General features: G+C 36.9%; 1 protein-coding gene across 2 annotated transcripts; it reads right to left on the minus strand.

Annotated features, from left to right (window-relative positions):
* Positions 1-958: 958 nt before the first annotated feature.
* LOC106130406 (zinc finger protein 543) lies at positions 959-23,656 on the minus strand. 2 transcript variants are annotated; one of them, XM_060952069.1, is made up of 24 exons: positions 23,516-23,656; positions 22,518-22,584; positions 21,928-22,070; positions 21,060-21,291; positions 20,488-20,710; positions 19,774-19,844; positions 19,151-19,286; positions 17,744-17,845; positions 16,741-16,839; positions 15,531-15,622; positions 15,001-15,058; positions 14,568-14,693; positions 13,395-13,591; positions 12,431-12,548; positions 11,047-11,184; positions 9,533-9,671; positions 8,432-8,573; positions 7,585-7,725; positions 6,677-6,736; positions 5,390-5,438; positions 4,834-4,899; positions 3,603-3,650; positions 2,749-2,813; positions 959-2,214 (listed from the first exon to the last, which is right to left on the minus strand). In XM_060952069.1, the coding sequence occupies exons 2-24, from the start codon at positions 22,581-22,583 to the stop codon at positions 2,101-2,103; spliced, it is 2,625 nt and encodes an 874-aa protein (XP_060808052.1). In that variant the 5' UTR covers position 22,584; positions 23,516-23,656; the 3' UTR covers positions 959-2,100. The 2 variants fall into 2 exon arrangements, with proteins under 2 accessions (XP_060808052.1, XP_060808053.1); XM_060952070.1 differs by lacking the exon at positions 23,516-23,656 and adding an exon at positions 23,152-23,467.
* Positions 23,657-24,033: the final 377 nt, after the last annotated feature.

Consider the following 24,033-nt stretch of genomic DNA (forward strand, 5'->3'; position numbering starts at 1 on the left):
TACAAAGGTTGGCTTTATCTCTGTGTTAAATTTCATTGAAATCGTCAATAGTTTACTGTCTACGTTTCACGGAATTAACCCCCTTATTTTTGGACCCGAACCCCGGTTAAAGCTTCAGCAGCGGCCATATCTACGATTTAAAACTAAGTTTTTATGTATCTCTCACTAAAGGTCTGTAGCTCGGGACAAAATCAGCCAGCCATCGTAAATAGCGCCAGAGCATACTTATATTTATTAAGAGTTCGTCCGTATCTCGCTATAAAACCTTAAAATAAGGCAATGGGAGGCTACTGATGAATTCTTTGTCTTACCCCCATTTCTAAAAAAAATTGAATTTTAAAAGAATATACTCTTTGAAATCTGATCTCCCATATTTGCGTGTGTCCGGTTGCATCCACATCCACCGTAATGCTTCGAGGTAAGTATCGAATTATTTCATCCTGTTCTTTTCAAATTTTTCCATGGTGATTTAATAAATATTTACTACATAAATAAAGTATTTCTTTGCGTGTAAGTAATAGCTGCTTAGCGCCATCTTTTGGCAAATAGCCCGTTTAGCGCCATCTATGGGCGAATAGTATGCTATCCCATGACAGCGTGAGTTGGGTGGTTTTATAATTCTCAGTGTAAATTGCTCTCTGTCTAAATCGGATGATAATAGGCTATATTTATAAACTGGTTCAGTTATAATACTAATCGTTCGCTGATATGGTGAAATTGGCATGGCGAATATTTTCCAGCGCCATCTAGTTACCAATATATGTACTACTGTCAAATATTTTCTTTTCAACAAGGTAGGTACTGATATGATACTAATGACCAAATAATAAATTATTTTATAGAAACGAGAAACGTATTTTGCCACCATGATATCTATACTAAATTTTGGAAAAAGCATTTCGCTATGTCCGAGTCTGCGCAAACTAAGTCACGGGATAGTGAAAAATAAAACGACAAATCAATATATCACATGATAAATATTTATTGCTCATTAAAGCTCTAATATTTACACTTTTCTTATAAAGCTTAAGGATATCGTTTAAGTATACAGCCCATCGTATCATATATAAAAAAGTCTTTAATCCCTTGTAAAATAATAAAATTTTACAATGGAATAAATTATGTTGTTCCTATTGTTTTGATAAATGTAATATGATACAAATAATTCTTGCTAAAAAGTAATTTACATTTATATATTTTACATTAAAAAATAGTGACTCAACAAAAACAGCTAACAACATAGAAATTTGAACATGACAATTGGATTGTGTGCTTTAGAGAAATACAAGCGACCCGCCACGGCTTCGCTTAGCATTTATAGATATACACCTTCCTAAGAAAACCCTCTTTCCAACATTTCAAACAGGAACCAAGTCCGTCCACAGCTTTCCGAGATTAGCGAATACATATAGACAGAGAAAGTAAATAGACAACACAAATAAAATACAATACAAATAAAGAGAAAGTAGTAGACTTTAAATAATATGTAGGTAATGCTTTAAAATTGTGTTTCTTTTTTTATTTTAATATTTTGTTCTTATTTGTGATTGTAGTAAGTAGTTGATTTCATTAATTTATTTAAAACTTTATTGAGCCTCAAATGTACAAAAAGTGGACTTAATGCTCATAGCAATTGCTACCAACCTTTAGAAAATAGCAAACAGGTAAATAATCAAAAGTTTAGTGTGTTATATATCTGCTATTATTTTACGGCCTCTGTGGCGCAGCGCTAGTGCGCTTGTCCGTGACACGGTTGGTCCCGGATTCGAATCCCGGCCAGGGCACGATGAGAAACGAACTTTTTCTGATTGGCCTATGGTCTTGGATGTTTATCTTTATAAGTATTTATTATAAAATATATTATCGTTGAGTTAGTATCTCGTAACACGAGTCTCGAACTAGCTTCGAGGCTGACTCAATTTGTGTAATTTGTCGCATATATATTTATTTATACATATAGTAGGTGAACGTGGCCTATCAGTATTTTCAAGACTGTTGGCTCTGTCTACCCCGCGAGGGATATAGACGCGACCATATGTATGTATGTACGCGAGGGATATAGACGCGACCATATGTATGTATATTTATTCATTTATTTTCTTATATCTCCGCTTCGTTGATGGGTTTGTTCACGGCGACCCATCCGCTCTTTCCATCAGCCAACTGTATTTGTATGAGTCGCATGAGCTCGCCATTGGAATCCGCTGTCAGCATCTGAAATAAAAAAAAAAATTACATACATATTATGTGACTAGCTATTACCCGCGACTTCGTCCGCGTAAATTTCGAATTTTTCCGCGTAAACTTATTTGCAGGCAAACTCATGCCTTTTGTGAACCGATTTTGATGAAACAAACTTTAAATGTTTTTCTGATTGAAAACAAAGCAATTGGTGATCGGTTCAGTACTTTCGGACATAAGCGTGATCATGACCATACATACAGACAGACAAGAAAAAAAAAATATTTTTGCTTTCTATTATTCATTCCAAGTGTCCCTCTATCCATTTCAGTCAAAAATACTAAATGTACAGACAAAATATTTTTACTGTTTTATTATATTGTATAGATTATTGCTAACATACACATTCAGACAACTGGATGTGTAACCATGATCGATCCAATACGGGTCAGGTTCCCCTGCAAAGGTTGCGGAGGTCAGACGGGAGTCGCTTCGTGTAAAAACCTGACTCACCCAATCCAGGGTCCATGGTCAAAGGCGCACCCCGGACTCCTCCACTATAATTACCTGCGTATTCTTCAGTTTGACGTCGCCAATGCCCTCGGCCGTCACTATAGAAGCGTTCAGTTCCTCTGAAAAATACACCAGAAGAATATCAATCAGAATTACCACAAAAAACAAATCTGTGCGCCGTGTGGTTTCCGGCACCATTAGAAAAGAAAAAATAGGACCACTCCATTTCTCTCCCATGGATGTCGTAAAAGACTACTAAGGGATAGGCTTATAAACTTGGGATTCTTCTTTTAGGCGACTGATTATCAACCTGTCACTATTTGAATCTCAATTCTATCGTTAAGCCAAACAGCTAAACGTGGCCTATTAGTTTTTTTAAGACTGGTCCTGTCAACCCCGCAAGGAATATAGACGTGATTAAAATAGTGACAGGTCGCTAGTCCATCATCTTAAAAACAGAATCCCGCAAGTTTATAAGCGTATCCTCTTAGTCGCCTTTTACCACATCCATGGGAAACAGATGGATTGGTCCTTATTTTATTTTCTATTTAGCCGGAAACCACACGGCACGTGTGTATGTATGTATTATCACGAAATTCCCACATGAACGAGACCTTATAAGTTTACAAGCTGTGCCCGCGACTTCATTCGCGTGAAATAGTTATTTCGGGCATCATTGAAGCCTTCAAGGATGAATAATTTACCCAGTTTTTTTTCCACATTAACCATTATTTCTTCGCTCCTTATAGTTGCAGCGTGATGTTATACAGCCTAAAGCCTTCCTCGATAAAAGGTCTATTCAACACAAAAATAATTTTTCAATTCCAACCAGTAATTCCAGAGATTAGCGCGTTCAAACAAACAAACAAACTCTTCAGCTTTATAATATTAGTATAGATAATACTCACGTAGTAACAGATTATCACTCGCATCGCCAACCATGTTGATTGTACTGCCTGAAATAAATAAATAAATATTAAATCACTACACATTATAAGATGCCCATTATTTTCACTGTCTGTATGTATGCCCTGATCTCGGAAAGTTGTGGACGAATTATGTTACTGTTCTGAGGAAGTTTTAAATGTATAATTGTGACTAATACAAATTAAAACGTGGTCACTAACAGTTAATAAATAAATATATACGGGAAAAATTACACTAATTGAATTAGCGAAGTAAGTTCGAGACTTGCGTTACGAGATACTAACTCAAACTTGAGAAAACTAACTAATTAACTTAAACTTAAAGAATAAATGGACAATTTTTTCAATTAAATTTGCCACAAATATACAAAAACTTACATAGATATTAATCATCTGTCACTGACAGACACGAATCTGAATAAAGTGGAAGCAATGTTACAATTGTCATGATGAGATAGTAGAGGAGCGCTTGATAGATTTCCCAAAACTCTCATGAGAAGTGGGAATTAAAGATTTATTCGCACCGTCGTTAAAATTATCAGCAGTTCCTACCCCGCAGCTAAACTTAAACTGACAGTTTCCAGAAAAGCCTTTTTTGGTCTCAGATAGTAGTACATATATACATACATATGGTCACGTCTATATCCCTAGCGGGGTAGACAGAGCCACCAGTCTTGAAAAGACTGATAGGCCACGCTCAGCTGTTTGGCTTAGTGATAGAATTGAAATTCAAATAGTGACAGGTTGCTAGCCCATGGCCTAAAAGAGGAATCCCAAGTTTATAAGCCTATCCCTTAGTCGCCTTTTACGACATCCATGGAAAAGAGATGGAGTGGTCCTATTCTTTTTTGCAATGGTGCCGGGAACCACACGGTACAGATAGTAGTAGTGTTAGTAAATATATTTATAGAAGACAAGCATTTGCGCGGGGCTTCGCTGCCGTGGGAATTTCCAGAAGAACGTCATGTCACTCCTGTGTCCCTCCCGAAAGCTTATTCTATGTATATCTGTGCCAAATTTCGTGAGAATCAGTCCAGTAGTTTTTGAGTTTATCTCACACAAACATACATAAAAAAACCATTTTCTCATTTTCTCTTTATTATTAGTGTAGATTACACCAAAACGAATCCAGCGGTTTAGCCGTGACAGCGTAACAAACAGACTCTCGCTTTTATGATAATAAATAATGGTGATGATGATAATAAATTCTCACCGTCTTCCAAGACCAACGTCTGGTCGCTGGTGATGTACAGCTTCGCTTCGTTGTTTGTCTCCACCTCTGTTACAAACAAACACATTTTTTAATATAAATATTGAATATACATTCATACATATAAGCACTTGGATGTCGTTAAAGGCGACTAACGGCTTATAAGCTTGGGATTCTTCTGTCGATGAGCTAGCAACCTGTCACTTTTATTAGAATCTCAATTCTATCATTTAGCTTAACATGGCCTGCCGTCAGCCTTTCAAGATTGCTGGCTCTGTCTACCCCGCAAGGGATATAGACGTGATTATATAGAAGGACGTAATATCATTACGAGATATTGATAATATTGAAATTTAATTATATTTAAACTTGGGATTCCTCTTGTAGGCGATGGTCGAGACTATTGGTTCTGTCTACCCCGCAAGGAATAAAGACGTCATAACTATGTTTATAATAGGTATACTTGAAAGATTATATACTATTATTTCTACTTATATAGTTTGAATCAAGAAATCTTCGTAAAGTCCGATTCGAACTTGACCGTTTTTTTAATACTCACCAATGCCGGCACTCTCCTGGACGTCTAAATCCTCTTTGGCTTCGTACAACTGTAATAAAAAAAAATATTATTCTGTAAACTTTTTTGACTATCAAGATAACAAACTCAAGAGAAAAATAATGATAATTTAAGGAATCGTTGGCAGGAATAATCATCATCATCAGTGAGGTAACAAACTCAAGAGAAAAATAATGATAATTTAAGGAATCGTTGGCAGGAATCATGGCCAGTGAAAATATGAAATATCTGCCTTTCCATCCGGGATAGAGGCGCGATTTTATATACACATATATAATGATAAATAATAAATAAATATAGTGCCGTGTGGTTCCCGGCACCAATACAAAAAGAATAGGACCACTCCATCTCTTTCCCTTGGATGTCGTAAAAGGCGAATAAGGGATAGGCTTACAAACTTGGGATTCTTTTTTTACGCGATGGGCTAGCAACCTGTTACTATTTGAATCTTAATTCTAACATTAAGCCAAATAGCTGAACGTGGCCATTCAGTCTTTTCAAGACTGTTGGCTCTGTCTACCCCGCAAGGGATATAGACGTGACTATATGTATGTATGTAATAAATAAATATATACGGCACGAGTTACACGGATTAAGTCAGTCTCGAAGTTAGTTCGAGACTCGTGTTACGAGATACTAACTCAACCATACTATATTTATAATAAGTACTTATACATATAGATAAACATCCAAGACCCAGGCCAATCAGAGAAAGTTCGTTAATAAGAGTAATTCTGGAGATACAGATGAGCTTCGGTGGTCGAATCGGTAAGTTATATTACATACATTAGTTTGAATACTAACCGATGGTGTCACCGCGAGGGTAAAAATAAAAGGAAATTCACACAACTGGATGTATAACTATGGATCTAATACGGGTTTACCTGCAAAGGTTGCGGAGGTCAGACGGGAGTCGCTTCGTGTAAAAACCTGACTCACCCAATCCAGGATCCATGGTCAAAGGCATACTCAAAAAAAAATAATTCAAAATTTTTATTCATTATTATAGGATACTTCGTATCGCTTAATAATTGTCAAAACGTATGGTTTAACGTTTACTGCCGCTTCCAAGGCGTCTGTGCAGATGAAGCGGTAACAAACTGCACTGCAGCATTTTCTTCAACAACGTCAACTTCACAATATCAATTAAACTTAGAATAGAATGTGGTACTCTAGATTCCTCTCCAGAGTGGGGAGGATGCTACCGGGACTAAAGAACCAAGAAGAATTATGATGATAAGAAAAAAATGGTGAAAAAAAAAATCTTACATTATCAGCAGCCTTTATAACTCTTGGCTGGTTGACTACTATCGACTCCGCTATATGGCCCTGGAATGAAAAAAATATTGAAAATAATTTCAAAGAAAAATATCCATCTATAAAAATATTATAAAACTGAAGAGTTTGTTTATTTCAGGCAGAACAATTAACATGGTTGGCGATGCAAGAATCTGTTATACTAATACTATAAAGCTGAAAATAGTGTTTGTTTGAACGCGCTAATCTCAGGAACTACTGGTTCGAATTGAAAAATTATTTTTCTGTTGAATAGAACTATTGGCTATATAACATCACGCTGCAACTACTGGGAGCGAAGAAATAATGGAAAATGTGAATAAAACTGGGAAAATTATTCATCCATGCCCAAAATAACTATTTCACGCGGACGAAGTCGCGGGCACGGCTAGTAATTAATAAAACCTGCATCCTTTCCATTATTTGCAGCCGCATCATGTGAAAACTCCAGCGCCCTCGTAGTACGGACGCGCGACGCCGTTTTTATTGCGTCAAAAATATCGCCGTCCCGTTTCAAGTCATAATAAAAAGCGAAACAGCGATAGTTTTTCTCGCGATAAAAACGGCGGCTGGATCGTGTGCAACGAAGATTGCCACATTTAGATTCCCTCAAAAACCGACTTTATGCAAATTATATCCATTTCTGCGTATAACGCCATCTATCGAATGCTTTCAGTAACTCACCGTCTGATTCATGTGCGCGTATAGCAGCTGTTTCCTCCTGTACCCGGCGCCGCAAGTGAGACATTCGTGAGGTTTCTTCTCGCTGTGCAGTGCATCCTTCCCGCATTATTCCGATTCCCATACAAACCAACGCCATCTATGACTTACAGCCGGCACTATTTACTAACGCCATCTATCGAATGCTTTCAGTAACTCACCGTCTGGTTCATGTGCGCGTATAGCAGCTGTTTCCTCCTGTACCCGGCGCCGCAAGTGAGACATTCGTAGGGTTTCTTCTCGCTGTGCACGAAACGATGCGTGTTCCTGTTGTCGCGGGAGTTGAACGCGTGACCGCAAACCTGGAATTAGAAATCGTGCAATTGTATATACATAAATACATTAAATCACGCCTCTTTCCCGGAGGGGTAGGCAGAGACTACCTCATTCCACTTGCCACACGATCCCTGCATACTTCCTTCGCTTCATCCACATTCATAACTCTCTTCATGCAAGCTCGGCGGTTTCGGGTAGTTTTGAAATTGTATATCATTAAGCCAAACAGCTGAACGTGGCCTTTGAGTCTGTTGATGACTGTTGGCTCTGTCAACCGCGCAAGGGATAAAGAGGTGATTATATGTCATGTTATGTCTGTTTTCCTAACGGTGTTAACAAAGCCTACAGTCTCGACCAAAGAGCGAGCCAACAGTCAACTGACTGATAGAAAACGTTCAGCTGTGTGGCAGGTTGCTAGCCCATCGCCTAAAAGAGGAATTCCAAGTATAATATTATAAGCCAATCACTATTTGAATCACAATTCTATCATTAAGCCAAAAGCCAACCACTATTTGAATCACAATTCTATCATTAAGCCAAACAGCTGAACGTGGCCATTCATGTTGGATTTGTCTACCCCGCAAGGGATATAGACGTGACCATATATAGCCAAACCTCAGTCGCCTTTTACGACATCCATGGGAAAGAGACGTGGGGTGGTCCTATTCTTTTTTTATAACCCGGGAACCAAACGGAAAGTTTAAAATCAGTTAAAAATAAAAGCCACCTCACCTCACAAACATAAGGTTTGACCCCGCTGTGTATCCTCATGTGCTTCTTATAGTGCTCCGGGTACACGAACGTGGACGGGCACAGTTCACACTGCAGCGGCCTCTCGCCAGTGTGCGCCGCCTTTATGTGGTAGTCTAGAAGTCTGCAAAAGGATAATAATCTATATATATAAAAGCGAAAAACACTCACTTAGGAATCACGAAATGTCGAAATCTACTGAGCCAATAAAGATGAAATTTGGCAGGAAGGTAGATTTTAATTGGGAGGGATCCACTAAGAAAGGATTATTGGAAATTCTATTCCTAAGGGGGTGAAATAGGGGTTGCAAGTTTGTATGAAACTTCTGCATTTTTATTGTTGGACACATGAAATTTATACATTTGCGCGGGCGAAGCCGCGGGCAAAAGCTAGTGGTAATATATAATTATTCTTCCGGAGTGGCAAGGTCTAGACGAACGTATCTCGATGAAAGTAAGGACGTGCTGGCAAAGGGTCAGGTCGAGAGTACCCGAAACCTCCGAGGTTGCATGAAGAGAGTTATGAATGTGGATGAAGCGAAGGAAGTGTGCAGAGATCGTGGCAAGTGGAAAGTGGTCCCTGCCTACCCCTCCGGGAAAAAGGCGTGATTTTATGGGTGTATGTAATAATCCTTCCTTTTTGAAGATGTGAGTGATTTGTAGACATCACTTGATTGACTCGCTCGGTTGAAATAGTAGGTATGAAGTGAGTTAGTATCTCGTAACACAAGTCTCGAACTTATTTTGGGGCTGACTCAATCTACGCGACAATCTCAACTTCTCAACTAATATTGTAAATGCGAAAGTAAGTTTATTTGTTTGTTACCCCTTCACGGGTTATCTACTGAATCTTCTTGAAATATTACGTATAGGGTAAAGGACAAAAGGGTAGGATTTTAAATTTGGGATTCTTCTTTTAGACGATGGGCTAGCAACCTATCACTATTTGAATCTCAATTCTATCATTAAAGCCAAACAGCTGAACGTGGCCTATCAGTCTTGTCAAGACTGTCGAGTCTTTTCAAGACTGTAATCTCTGTCTACCCCGCAAGGGTGATAGACGTATGTATGTAATTTTGTTTACCTTCTCCTCTTGAACTTCTTCGGGCACTGCTCGCAATGATACCTCTTGTCGTCCAAATGGGTCGCGCGCTTGTGCGAGTGCAAGTTGGAGCGCTGGGTGAACGTCGCCGAGCAGATGTCGCACGAGAACGGGCGCTCGCCTGGGGAATTATTGTATATATGTCTACATTATATGATACTAGAGGCCGCCCGCGACTTCGTCCGCATGGAAACCCTATCAATCCCGCGGGAACTCTGGGATAAAAAGTAGCCTATGTGTTATTCTGGGTCTTCAGCTACCTACATACCAAATTTCATGGTAATCGGTTCAGTAGTTTTTGCGTGAAAGAGTAACAAACATCCATACATCCATACAAACTTTCGCCTTTATAATAGTAGTAGGATATAAGTTTATTGCTCACCATAATCAATTACAGTTAAGTTAAATAGAACAATATAAAAAACTTAATTCTAAGACAATTGGTACAATAACAATTTTTATTCTTATTTAGGTGTTACATACATTATACAGTCACGTCTATATCCCACGCGGGGTGGGCAGAGACAACATACATACATATGGTCACGTCTATATCCCACGCGGGGTGAGCAGAGGCAAATGTCTTGTAAAGACTGAAAGGACACGTTCAGCTATTTGGCTTAATGAGAGAATTGAGATTCGAATAGTGACAGGTTGCTAACCCAACGCCTAAAAAAGAATCCCAAGTTTGTAAGCCTATCCCTTAGTCGTCTTTAATGACATCTATGGGAAAGAGATGGATTGGTCCTATTCTATTTTGTATTGGTGCCGGGAACCACACAGAGACAAATGCCTTGTAAAGACTGAAAGGACACGTTCAGCTGTTTGGTTTTATGATAGAATTGTGATTTACATAGTGACAGGTTACTAGCCCATCGCCTAAAATAAGAATCCCAAATTCACAATCCTACCGTTTTGTCACCTCTTACGACATCCATAGGAAATGACATGCGAGTGGTCCTATCCTTTTTTATTGGAAATATTTATACACACACATATTCACGTCTATATCCCTTGCGGGGTGGACAGAGTCAACAGTCTTGTAAAGACTGAGAGGCCACCTTCATCTGTATGGTGGAATTGGAATTCAAATAGTGACAGGCTGCTAGCCCATCGTCTACAAGAAGAATCTCAAGTTTACTAACCAATACCTTATGTATTTTCCCGTCCACATTCTATTTTAAGTTTGGATAATTTTAAAGTTGACGTTGAAGAAAATGCTGCAGTGCAGTTTGTTACCGCTTCTTCTGCACTGACGCCTTGGAAGCGGCAGTAAACTTAGTTTTAAGTAATTTATTTGACGTCAACCAATGTTGTGAAACCAAACGTTTTGACAATTATTAAGCGATATGGGGTATCCTATAATTATTAATAAAAATTTTGAATTTCTTAGTCGCATTTTACCACATCCATGGGAAAGATGTTGGAGTGGTTCTATTCAAAAGTACCGGCAAATTTCATCTACACAAAAAAAAACCTATTTTCTAAAAACCCACCAGTATGTATCCTAGTGTGATCTCTGAGTTCCGCTCTCCTCGCGAACGACTTGGGACAGTATTCGCAGGCGAACGGTTTCTTACCGCTGTGTATGACGCCGTGGACCTCCAAATTGTGCTGGGTTGCGAAAGCTTTGTCTGAAAACAAAAATATATAACAACTAGCTGGGGGGTTCCAAATCGGTGGGAAAATTTTAGAAAAAAGAAACGTATCCTTGCTATGAGATCCTGATATGGTCTGCTTCAAGATATTCGTAATGTGTGTTTCTAATAAATATGTCATTTTTATGGGAAATGTATTGTATCGTATCCATATTAGCCTAATTCACTTCCGAAGGTCTATTTTATTATATCTGTAATATGTTTTTAATATTAAAATTTCATAAAAGTCAATTAATCTGAACTATGTATTCTCTCGTCCAAATTTCTTTGCTAAGTTTGGATAGTTGTGAAGTTGATGTTGTTGAAGAAAATGCTGCAGTGCAGTTTGTTACCGCTTCTTCTGCACGACGCTTTGGACGCGGCAGTAAACTTAGTTTTAAGAAATTTATTTGACGTCAACCAATGTTGTGAAAGTGATATGAATTATCCCAAAATAATGAATAAAATTTTTGAATATGAATTTGTGTCAAATTTCGTTAAAATCAGTCCAGTTATTTTTAGTTTTTTCGTTACAAACATACAAGTCTATTCTCTTTATCATTATATTTCATTTCATTACTTATCATTCATATTTATAATAGTGTGGACAAGTTTCACAGCATGTACATTTTTTGACACAAGAATAAAGATTGGACCTTAACTAAGTCATTCCATATTTTGATAATTAATTTCTCTTATATGTAAAATGCTAATAAAGATATTTAGCATTTACCGTCAACTTCGCCCGCGCGAATTTAGCGCCACTTACAAAAGAATACAGGTTTCTCGCAAAAAACCACGGGAATATACCACTTTTACCCTATGTCCTTCTCCAGACTCCTTATTATAGACACAAAATTAAAAGGTTCAGTGGATAACGCGTGAACATGTAACAAACAAACTCACTTGCCTCTAGTACAAACTAATATCATAAATGTGCGACATTTATGATATTAGTTTGTACTAGAGGCCGCCCGCGACTTCGTCTGCGTGGAATCATTCCCGCGGAACTTCGGCATAAAAAGTAGCCTGTATGTTTTTCTCGGTCTTCAGCTACCTACATACCAAATTTCATCGTAATCGGTTCAGTAGTTTTTGCGTGAAATAGTAACAAACATTCACACTGACATACTCACAAACTTTCGCATTTAAGTATAATATTAGTTTGTATATCATGAAATAGATGTTCAGTTAAAAAAACTTATCAGATATTCCTTCTTGAGATAACTTATAACAAACTTACTGCAAACTTTGCAGATAAAATCCCTTATTCCCAAATGAGTCTTCTCGTGCTGGTTCAGATTCTGCTGCGTGAAGAAGGTCTTCCCGCACTGCTGGCATTTGAACGGACGCGGCCTCACCTGTTAACGATATTTCGAATCCATTCATCCGCATAATCACGTCTGTATCCCTTGCGGGGTGGACAGAGTCAGCAGTCTTTAAAGATTGACAGGCCACGTTCAGCTGTATGCCTTAATGATAGAAATGGGTTTAAATAGTGACAGATTGCTAGCCCATCGCCTATAAGAAGAATCCCAAGTTTGACGCCAAATATAGAAATAAAATAATTATAAAAACCTTTGAAAACAAGCTTTTATTTAAGTGCCCTAAAAAGATCAAAATAAAATTTTAAATCACATTAACCACATTAATTTATGATTTTACAGAATTGAAAATTATAATGAAAGCTTGTCGCGATAATTTCAATTTGTAAAATTGCGATCCTTTTTTTTCAGGCGATGGGCTAGCAACCTGTCGCTATTTGGATCTTAATTCCATCATCAAGTCGAGCAGCTTAATGTGGCCATTCAGTCTTTTCGGGACTATTGGCTCTGTCTACCCCGTAAGGGATATAGACGTAACTCTATGTATGTATGAATAGAATAGAATAGAATAGGAAAAGAATAGGAATAGAATAGGAATAGAATAGGAATAGAATAGGAATAGAATAGGAATAGAATAGAATAGAATAGAATAGAATAGAATAGAATAGAATAGAATAGAATAGAATAGAATAGAATAGAATAGAATAGAATAGAATAGAATAGAATAGAATAGAATAGAATAGAATAGAATAGAATAGAATAGAATAGAATAGAATAGAATAGAATAAAATAGAACAGAACAGAACAGATCAGAACAGAACAGAATAGAATATAGAATATTTATTTGCTTTATGTATGTATGTAAAAAAAAAATTCCCACACCTCGTGTATCCTCAAATGCGCCTGGTGCGTGTACTTGTTGGCGAACGTCTTGTCGCACAGCGAGCACGCGTACGGCCTGTCGCCCGTGTGCGAGTGCACGTGCTCCCGCAGCAGCGTCCTGTTGGAGTACCGCCGGCCGCAAACTCCGCACTCGTGCACTCGGCCCTTGTCCGCTGGTAAATCGGGCATGTGCTCCACTGGCAGTGTAAAATTAAAAAAAAATAATGTCATGTTAGTTGTCAAAATTAAAAAAAAATTATTAATGTCATTAATGGTCGTTTGTACGCATGTAGGAAGGTAGTAGAGCACTGATATGTTGGCACAGTTGCCATGACTTGTTGGGTTAGCCAAACAATATCAGATTGTTATTGTTAAATATTTTTATTTGATTTCAAAAAATATTGTGCTTTTTAGAATATGAATGAATGTAGAACTAATTATGTCAATACGAGTTCTTCGTGAAATAAAATAAAGATAAAATAAAATATGAACATACTGTACAAATTATGTCAAGATCATGTCAAAAATACACAAGCATTTAAGAGGCCATTATGTCAAGCTCGGGCCCGGGTTTTGAAATCGCGTCTTAAGATTCTTCGCTGCTATTGGTTGAGCGCGTCAATTTCTTTGCGATGATTGACAGCAGTTGTTTGATTGGATATTGTGACGTGTGGCGTAGAGATGTCGCCACAGACGTATCTTTACATATAATAAATCTGTAGAAGGGTCAATTCTGTACGTTGAAAACATTGAAAAAATATATAGCAGGGGGTGTAACTGGATCGATACCAATCACAAATATGCGATTAAAAAAATTTTTGTCTGTCTGTCTGTCTGTATGTTCAGGCAACACGTGAAAACTAGCGGTTCGATTTTAATGAAACTTGGTATACTTAATTATACCTTATTATCCTGGGCATAAAATAGGATACTATTTATCCTGGAAAAAAATGTAGGAAAAAAAATAAATCTTAATTTTTCAGTTTTATCCACAGACGTTGTTCTGTAGAACCGCGAACACACGTTGCGTTACCCGCAGTGTATTCAGCGCCGTAATAAGATGTTATTGTCAGATTTACTCAAAATGGAGAAATAAACCGTCCACGCGAAGACCGACATCCGCTCGGACGGAGTCGCGAGCTGAAGCTAGTGTAAAAATAGAACAAAACTCACGTATATGCAAGCTGTACATGGAGCGCTTCCTCATGATCTTGCCGCAGTTACAAATGTAGAGGCGGGCGTCGTGCGCGTTCTTCAAATGTTGCATCATGGATTCCGCGTTAGCGCTGTACGGCTCGTCTGACAAAATACAATTAATGTCAGGTCAAGATGATAGATATAATATAAATATATAGATAGATATATACATATATTTATATTATATCTATCACACCAGCCATATATATATATACATATGATATAAATACGTTGTCCCGGCAAACGTTGTTTTGCCATATATGTAAATATTTTTTATAAAACATTTAGTTTAAAAAAAATGTTAAGGGTGGACAACCCTTATCACTAATGAGTATGAAAAATAGATGTTGGCCGAATCTCAGAATTAACATTATTGTGGCATGAAACTTTTATATATAAGATATCATACCTTTAGCAATTTGGTCACACAGCAGACATCTGAACTGTCCATCTTCGGGCTTCACGAGCTGGAAAACATCAAATTTTTAATTTAAAACATTCATTAATTATCACAGCATGCGCAAAACTTTGTATTAAATAGGGTTTTCTGTGTACACCCTAGATTTGGCTAGATATAGAAATCATGCAGTCATTCATTCAGTCATATATATGTATAATCACATCTATATCCCATCTAGACAGACTGTCTGTCTAGACTAGACTAATTGTCTGTCTAGACTAGACTAATTGTAAACTAACTACTAAACTAATTGGCCACGTCCAGATATTTGGCTTTAAGACAGAATTGAGACTCAAACAGTGACAGGTTGCTAGCCCATCGCCTAAAAGAAGAATCCCAAGTTTATAAGCCTACCCCTTAGTCGCCTTTTACGACATCCATTAGAGAGAGAGATGGAGTGGTCCTATTCTTTTTTCTATTGGTGCCGGGAACCACACGGCAATGGTGTGTATGTAGTGGAAATAAATATGTCTCCTCACCGGCGTGGTGTCTTCCACGTCCTCCTCAGTCTTGCTCTGCACAGACTTCACACGAAACATTTCGCCCGACTCCACTTTTATGAAAGCGCCGCCTGTTGATTAAAAACAATATTCTGATAATTTTTTTATGACGTTAAAAAATATTATAACAACTTACTAAATGTATTAACTAAATTGACTTTTGAATGTTGATGAAGAGAGTTATGAATGTATAGCATGAAGAGACTTATGAATGTGCAGAATGATGAGACTAATAAGTTTGCAGCATGAAGAGACTAAAGAATGTGCAACATTAAAAGATTATGAACCAAGCACCAAGGCACTTATGAATGTGCATAAAAACTTATTAAAGTGGTACATGAAACGACTTAGGAATGTGCAGCATGAAGAGACTTACGAATGTGCAGGAAGAAACTTATACATAACGCGAAAGTACATGTACAGATCGTGGCAAGTGGAAAGCTGTAGTCTCTGCCTACCCCTCCGGGAAAGAGACTTGAATTTATGTATGTACTAGCTGTGTACTCGCGACTTCGTCAGCGTACTTGCGGAGTTTGTTACTCTTTCACGCAAAAACTACTGGACAGATTTAGATGAAATTTAGTACATGGGTAGAATATAGCCTAGAATAACACATAGAGTCGTTTTTATCCCGAAATTCTCACGGGAGCAAAGCCCCGGGGCGCAGCTAGTTACTTGCTATAGAGATCATATTCACCCCCCCATTTGAGTATTTTGGGGGTCGATGTTTGAAAAAAAACATAACCTATGTTTAAACGCGGGTTTTAAACTATATACATACCAAATTTCATCAAAATCGGTTCAGCGGTTCAGGCGTGAAAGCGGAACGATGATTTTCATACAAACTTTCAACCCCCCATTTGACTATTTTGGGGGAGGATTTTTGAAAAAAAAGTAGCCTATGTTTGAACACGGGTCTTAAATTATATACATACCAAATTTCATTAAAATCGGTTCAGCGGTTCAGGCGTGAAAGCGGAACGATGATTTTCATACAAACTTTCACCCTCCCCATTTAAGTATTTTGGGGGTCGATTTTTGAAAAAATAACGTAGCCTATGTTTGAACGCGGGTTTTAAACTATATACATACCAAATTTCATCAAAATCGGTTTTGTGGTTCGGCCGTGAAAGAGGAACAGGCAGACAGACAGACTTTCGCATTTATAATATTAGTACGGATGTCTTACCCTGCTCCTGAGCAGCCGCAATGATGGCGTTAGCGGTTTCCTCATCACCAGACACTTGGAGTTCAATCTGGGACTCCTCGTAAGAATTCGACGTGGAATCTGCAATAAAATACAATTATACATATTATTTATATTATATTCAGACTATTTGTTCGCCGCGAACTTCTAGTCTACATACACAAATAACATTGATGCTATAATTCATTTTTTTTTTTAATTAAACTTTTACAATATTAATAAGTAGTTACTCTAAATTGAAATTTGTTAGACAAAATATATAACAAGAGAAAAATCCCGTATCTCCTGTTTTCGCGGGTATCAAAAAATCTCCTCAGTCTTAGCGGACGTCTCCTAAATACAATCTACCCTCCTGCCAATCTATATATTTATTTATCTATATATGTATTATAATTATCGAGATATCATGATGATAGTACAATAGTAATGGAACTATTAAAAAGTTGATCCAATCATGTAAGTCGGATTCAGTGAGAGTGACAGGTCGCTAGCCCATCGCCTATACCTTATAGTCATTTAGTTTTGACCTTAGATATCGCATCGGTAACTTCAAAGGACAACACAAAATGAGCTGTTAAAGTTAAACCTATCATGATATTTTTTCATACTTCCATCATGAACTGAGTTTAACACATTACTATTTGAAGATCATTGTCGAAACTTGTTTTGATAGAAATTAAAACTGCACTTTCTGAAATAACTCACTGAACTTTAATTTTTAGTATTCGGTTTATATATTAGGTATTAAAATCCGTGTCATTATAAAAAGTGAACTTAATTAGATACATTGAACATTGTTAGTAGCGCGGTTCTCTCTTTTCAAATATTTTTTTCAATATTCTATTTTTGTTCTTTTTTTTTTCTTAGTGGCCAGCAGTACCATTTTCAAATTATTGTAAAAACTGCAACAACTAAACTGTACCATATTTAAAGGATCTCGCTATTATTGTTTCAATCTACCCCGTAATATGTAAAGACGTGTCACCTCTGGAATTGTTGTCGTTCAGCTCGTCCTCATACAATATCTGATGCGTGGAGCCGAGCCGTATTATTGTGGCGCCGTTCTCCGCAGACATTATTATAGCTTCTGTCAACAAATTGGAAATATACATACATATTATTATGGTCACGTCCATATCCCTTGCGGGGTAGACAGAGCCAACAGTCTTGAAAAGACTGAATGGCCACGTTCAGCTATTTGGCTTAATGGTAGAATTGAGATTCAAATTCTTTTTAGGCGTTGGCAACTGTCACTTGAAAATATTATGACAATTTTATCCAAGGCACTGTTATGTCTTTGTGACAAAGGAAAAAAACTAAGAGTAACAAACACTTTTCTGAAAACCGCATAAAAATAGGTTCAGCGAAACGCGAGATAATCGCACACATACATAGTCAAACTGAATACTTCCTTTCTTTAATAGTGATTAATAAAACTGCATCAATATCCGTCGTGAAGTTTTATAGAACTAAGCATACATACACAAACTAAATTAAAACTGTGGCTTATCGAAAAATCGTTTTATACCTACTGTTGACGAATATTTCGTCACTACATAGTATAAAACAAAGTCGCTATTTTAGTCTGTTTGTCTGTATGCTTAAATCTTTAAAATCACGCAACGGATTTTGATGCGGTTTTTTGAAACAGGTAGAGTGATTCAAGAGGAAGGTTTTTATGTATATTCTTTTCCGAATTTTGCACCCGTGCGAAGCCGGGGCGGTTCGCTAGTATTTCGATAAAAAATAAATTTTGACAAGAACATTTAATATGACATTATTTTAATTTTCATTTAATTTAAATTTTCCGTATTTTTGCATGTCATGACTGGTTAAATGCGCGAAATGTATATGCTTTATAACACCTATAATTGTACCGCATTAATAGCAAAAAAAGTATTTGTATTTACATACAGACATACATAGTTACAGACGCGGGAAGCGACATTGTTTTATATTATGTAGTGAAGTTTATACCTATATATATATAGATACTAGCTGTCCCGGCAAACGTTGTTTTGCCTTATAAATAAATTTTAAGTAAAAAAATGTTAAGGGTGGACAGCCCTTAACACTAAGGGGTATAAAAAATAGATGTTGGCCGATTCTCATATGCTCGCAAAATTTCATAACAATCGGTAAAACCGTTTCGGAGGAGTACGGAGACAAACATTGTGACACGAGAATTTATATATAAGACTAGCGACCCGCCCCGGCTTCGCACGGGTGCAAAATTATTAATGTTATTATACATAAAAACCTTCCTCTTGAATCACTCTATCTGTTACAAAAAACCGCATCAAAATCCGTTGCGTAATTTTAAAGATTTAAGCATACAGACAAACAGACTAAAATAGCGACTTTGTTTTATACTATGTAGTGATATACATACGCTCATGATCGTCCTCCTCGTTCAGCTCCAGCTTCTCCAGCGCGGCGACATCTTTGCTCGTGTGTTCGTCTGTAACGCCGCTCCCCGACAACAGCAGGCCTAAATCTATGTAGTTCTCTGATTTTTCTGTCTTATTCTGCAAAGGAGAATATTAATGTCAACTGAAAACGTAATATAATCCATTTGTTAAGGTCTGGGATGTTTATTTTTATAAGTTGAGTATGCATTATAAAATATGCATACGTGAATTAAGCGCCATCCACAAAAAGCAAATTAGCGAAATTAGCGCCACAAAAAGCAAGGAATTAAACGCCACCTTGCTACGAAAAGCGACGAATTAGCGCCACCTATTCAATTATATATTATATACAGGTTTTTCACAGATCCCACGGGAACTATCTATCATTATATTATGGGACATTCTTAATATCACTTAATAATTGAATAAATTCCAATTCAAAACTTAATCATATCTTTTGATTTCACAACATTGGTTGACGTCAAATGAATTACTTACTGCCGCTTCCAAAGAGTCAGCGCACAAGAAGCGGCAACAAACTGCACTGCGCCATTTATCCAAACTTAGAATAGAACACTCAGGTTAAATTAATTGCTTTACTAACCTTAGAAGTGTCCACAAAAACGAGTTTCTCACTAGAGTTGGACGATACCGGTACTACGGCCAAGGAACATTCTGGAAACAATACAAATAAAAACAGCATTATTTCAAAAACTAGCCATCTCTTGCGACTCCAACCGCGTGGAAAGTACAATAAATATGTATACAAAATTATATTAGTGCCGTGTAGTTCCCGGCACCAATAGAAAAAGAATAGGACCACTCCATATCTCTCCCATGGATGTCGGAAAAGGCGACTAAGGGGTAGGCTTATAAACTTGGGATTCTTCTTTTAGGCGATGGGCTAGCAACCTGTCACTATTTGAATCTCAAAGCCAAATAGCTGAACAAGGCCATTCAGTCTTTTCAAGACTGTTAGCTCTTTCTACCCCGCAAGGGATATAGACGTGACCATATGTATGTATGTAAGACGGACAATCAATAATTGATCATGAAAATTCTTACATACATATGAGCTAAATGTGGCCTATCAGTCTTTTCAAGACTGTTGGCTGTATACCTCGCAAGACATGACTATATGTATGTATGTTTTTTATTTTATTCTTTTTTCAATCAATGCAATCCTTCAGTGCTGGTCATTTTTTTTAATTAATTATTTTTTTAAAGTTAAAAAAAAATATTAAATTCAAATGTTATTGAAACTTTTAGCCGTGCCGTATCAAAACAAAACTAGTGAACGGACAAAGTACAATTTTACCTTCATCAATCTCCATGGGCTGATCATCAGTGTTTTCAACATCATCGCCTCCCATGTGACTGAAACTGGCAACACTGGTGGGCAACATTAGCGACGTGACGACGACATTTTGAGAATCCTTCGACGTCAAGGTGGCGGTTTGAGAAACGCTGGTCTTTATGCTTTGGGTGAGCACTGACGAACCGACGGTCACTTTCAAGTTGAGAGTCGGCGGTTTTGACGTCTGAAATTAAAATAAATTAATTAAATATGGATGTCGTAAAAGGCAACTAAGGGAATAGGAGCACATCTAGAGCAAGCTGGTCTGGTAGCGAGAAAAACATAAGTGTGTGTTATATGCTTCCCTTCCCGTGCTGAGTTTAAAAGTCAATTAAGGGAATAAATAAATATATATATATAAAAATTGTACAGATTGAATTAATCTCGTTCGTAAGAAACGTTCGAAACTTGTGTTATGCGATACCAACTTAACTATACTATATTTCATAATCAATACTTAAATGAAAAGATGTTACTTATCAACACTGTAAGCTCTGTCTATTTTTTTAAAATATATTTTTATCCAAACATACCTTATTTAACCTGTTGGCAAATATAAACTGAGATTTGGAAGCGGCCACCAACTTCGTGTCTATCACAAAATCGGCCGGAAGCGGCTGTAATTTCGATGCTGGCAACACTAACTTTTTGGGTGGGGGCAACACTAATTTCTTAAATGTGCTCTTCTCAGATTCCTCTATGGGTTCAGTTTTTGGCCGCCTCTCTAAGAATTGGCTTTGCAATTCTGTCTTTATTACTTGTTGCCTGAAAGTGATGAGAAATTGGAGTTATTCCAGTCTGATCCCCAAAATCCCCACATTAAGTTCTCTGTCAGAGCCAATGGCTGACTGGTAGATAATGCTTTTAGCATTAAGACCGCCAATTGTGATATATATTTGTATTTTGTACAATAAAGTTAAAATATAAAAAAACAGTAAAAAAAATTGTCTGTACTTTAAGTATATTAAATATATATATTATGATGAAGAAAAAGTAACCGAGCATGAATTTGAAAAAAGGTCTGTTACGGATTTAAATGAAACTTTTTTGTTGTTTAGCTCTTATGCCTGGCCAACATAAAGGGTATAATTTATTTTGTAATCAGGAACAGCTGATGTCAAACTATAACAACTCAGCTAAACTATAGAAACAATCGAAAAGACGTCTTATTCAGCCTTATAAGCATTTTCTGTTAGCATTTAAAAATCGAAGATCTGGAACACCTGATGCAGAACCATTATAGACCAGCTAAATCATCCGAAAAGTTGTTCAACCTGATGATATCGGTCGGAATTGTGTGAGTGTGTGTAGTGAGTGAATATAGACAAACAGACAGAAAATTATTTAATCAAATTATACATCAAACTGGAAGGTGAGAAAGATGAAATATTGTAATCATACCTGACTTGAATAGAATCATATTCGGAGCAAGCCTTGTAGCACTTTTTACATATAACAGCCGTGGTGGCCGGGTCATTGGTGATCTTAACCCCAAACAATTCATTGAGCAAGGCGTCCAATTTCCTCTGGGACTGTAGGGTACCCTGAAATATTTAACATTCAACATTTATACTATGGGAATCTGACAGCAGTAATATTCTGCGCGTGATGCGAGTGCGAACATACAGACAAACAAGACAAATTGTAAAAATCACAATTTTAACTATTTTTTATGGATTTAAATGTGTTTGACCTTATTCTGACTGATGGCAAGCAAGATGGGGTCTTTGGATGTGCAAGTAAATTCATATAATGCTTATTACACCATTGCTCGAAAATATCTTAGTTGTTAGTATCAGTCCGGATATAAGCTGGTATGAGTGTCAATCAAATAAAAGTTAATATAGAAACATATTTTTCCAGCAAATAAAAAAAAATGAAAGAAAATTAATGGAGGACACTCGTAACTCCACTGATAAGAGTTAGCTCTTTAATTTAAGAAGAAGAAATGCTTAAGAATTTGGAAATAACTAATTAAAATCAATACATACACTCTCCCCGAACACATTGATGAAATTGCTGGTGGTGCTGCTGCAAATCAAGCAATTTTGATTCATCCTGAAATTATAAAGAAAAATTTAATTTTGATTTGTGGAAATAAATAAATAAATAAAAATTAAAACAAAAAAATCGCCTTTATTGCTGTTTTAAAAAGGTGTGGTTTCAGCACATAAACCGTTTTCATTGCTCGACAACTTATCCTTCGACAAAGGCCTCCTTGTTTATAGTTTAAATATAAAATATACAAGAAGAGTGTGAATAGGAATGTTTTAATGCCTAGACATAAAAATGTATATATGTGACGTTATTCTGCTGCAGTCTCCCCTGCTCCTCTCTCCACAGCTCGGGAGCCCTATATAAACAAGCGCTCGCCCTGGGCCTGCTGGATCTCGTGACTATAGCGTAACCCACACCCTCTTAAATATTGTAAAACTAGTCCTATTAAATGTTGTACTTATTCTATGGATCTTTAAATGATCTCTCATCTCTGAGAACCATATTTGGATAGAATCAAAGAAATGTAGAACGATTATATGGTTTCCGTGAGTTCTTGGTGAAGTGATAGGCTCTGAACCAGAAACCAACGCTCGAGAGAAGATTATTACTACATACTTAGGTACTTACTTTTCGCAAAAATTACTAACATGTCATATAAAAGTAAAGAAGAATTTTCACCATGGTTGATAAAATATATTTACAGAACACAGCAATGAAACTACGAATATTGATTAAATATGTGGATTTATAATCAAATTGTTGAGTTTTGCAAAATTTAAAGTCAATGTTTGTTTGTTTACATTCTTATCAGTAACTTGATAATATTGGCATACATAGTACCACCCGTAAAATATTTAAACCGATTTTATAGCGAATTCCTCGGTATTTAAATATAAAGGCAGCCATTTTGATACAATTCCAAACTAACCGAGTTAAAAATAAAGGGCAATAATCACATTTAAGTTACTTTAAACATGTCAAAAACAGTTACCTGCAAAATTCATCAACTTCTCATATCAATTTTATTCGTTTTTGAAGGTTTTCGGTTTCCGTTTTTATATATGTTGTCAGCAATGATTCCGACGCGCAAGCAGCCACCATTACGTAAAAAAAACTTTTTTTTTGCCGCTAGAGGCGCTGTACACCAAAGCGTCATGACATTGGTATGACACTTGTAGAACACGAAACTTTGCATGAAACTAAGCGGAAGTGAGTATTGAATAAATGTTAACATGGCAATGATCGTGTTCATTCAATAATTCTTTCGTTCGATAACGAGGGAAAATTAAAACCTTATATTTTTTCTGTAACAAAATAAGCTTTAATTTAAAAAAATACCAAATTCTAAGCCCTTGTTCATCATTTCAGCCATAGGACGTCCACTGCTGAACATAGACCTCCTCGAATGACTTCCACCTCGCTTTGTTAGAGGCGACCTCCATCTAACGTTTCCCCGTTGGCCGTCCCACGTTGCGCTTTCCGGCACGTGAAAAAGTCCTCAAGTGAAGC

Source organism: Amyelois transitella, chromosome 27 (assembly GCF_032362555.1).
Source record: "Amyelois transitella isolate CPQ chromosome 27, ilAmyTran1.1, whole genome shotgun sequence".
Classification (NCBI taxonomy): Eukaryota; Metazoa; Arthropoda; class Insecta; order Lepidoptera; family Pyralidae; genus Amyelois; species Amyelois transitella.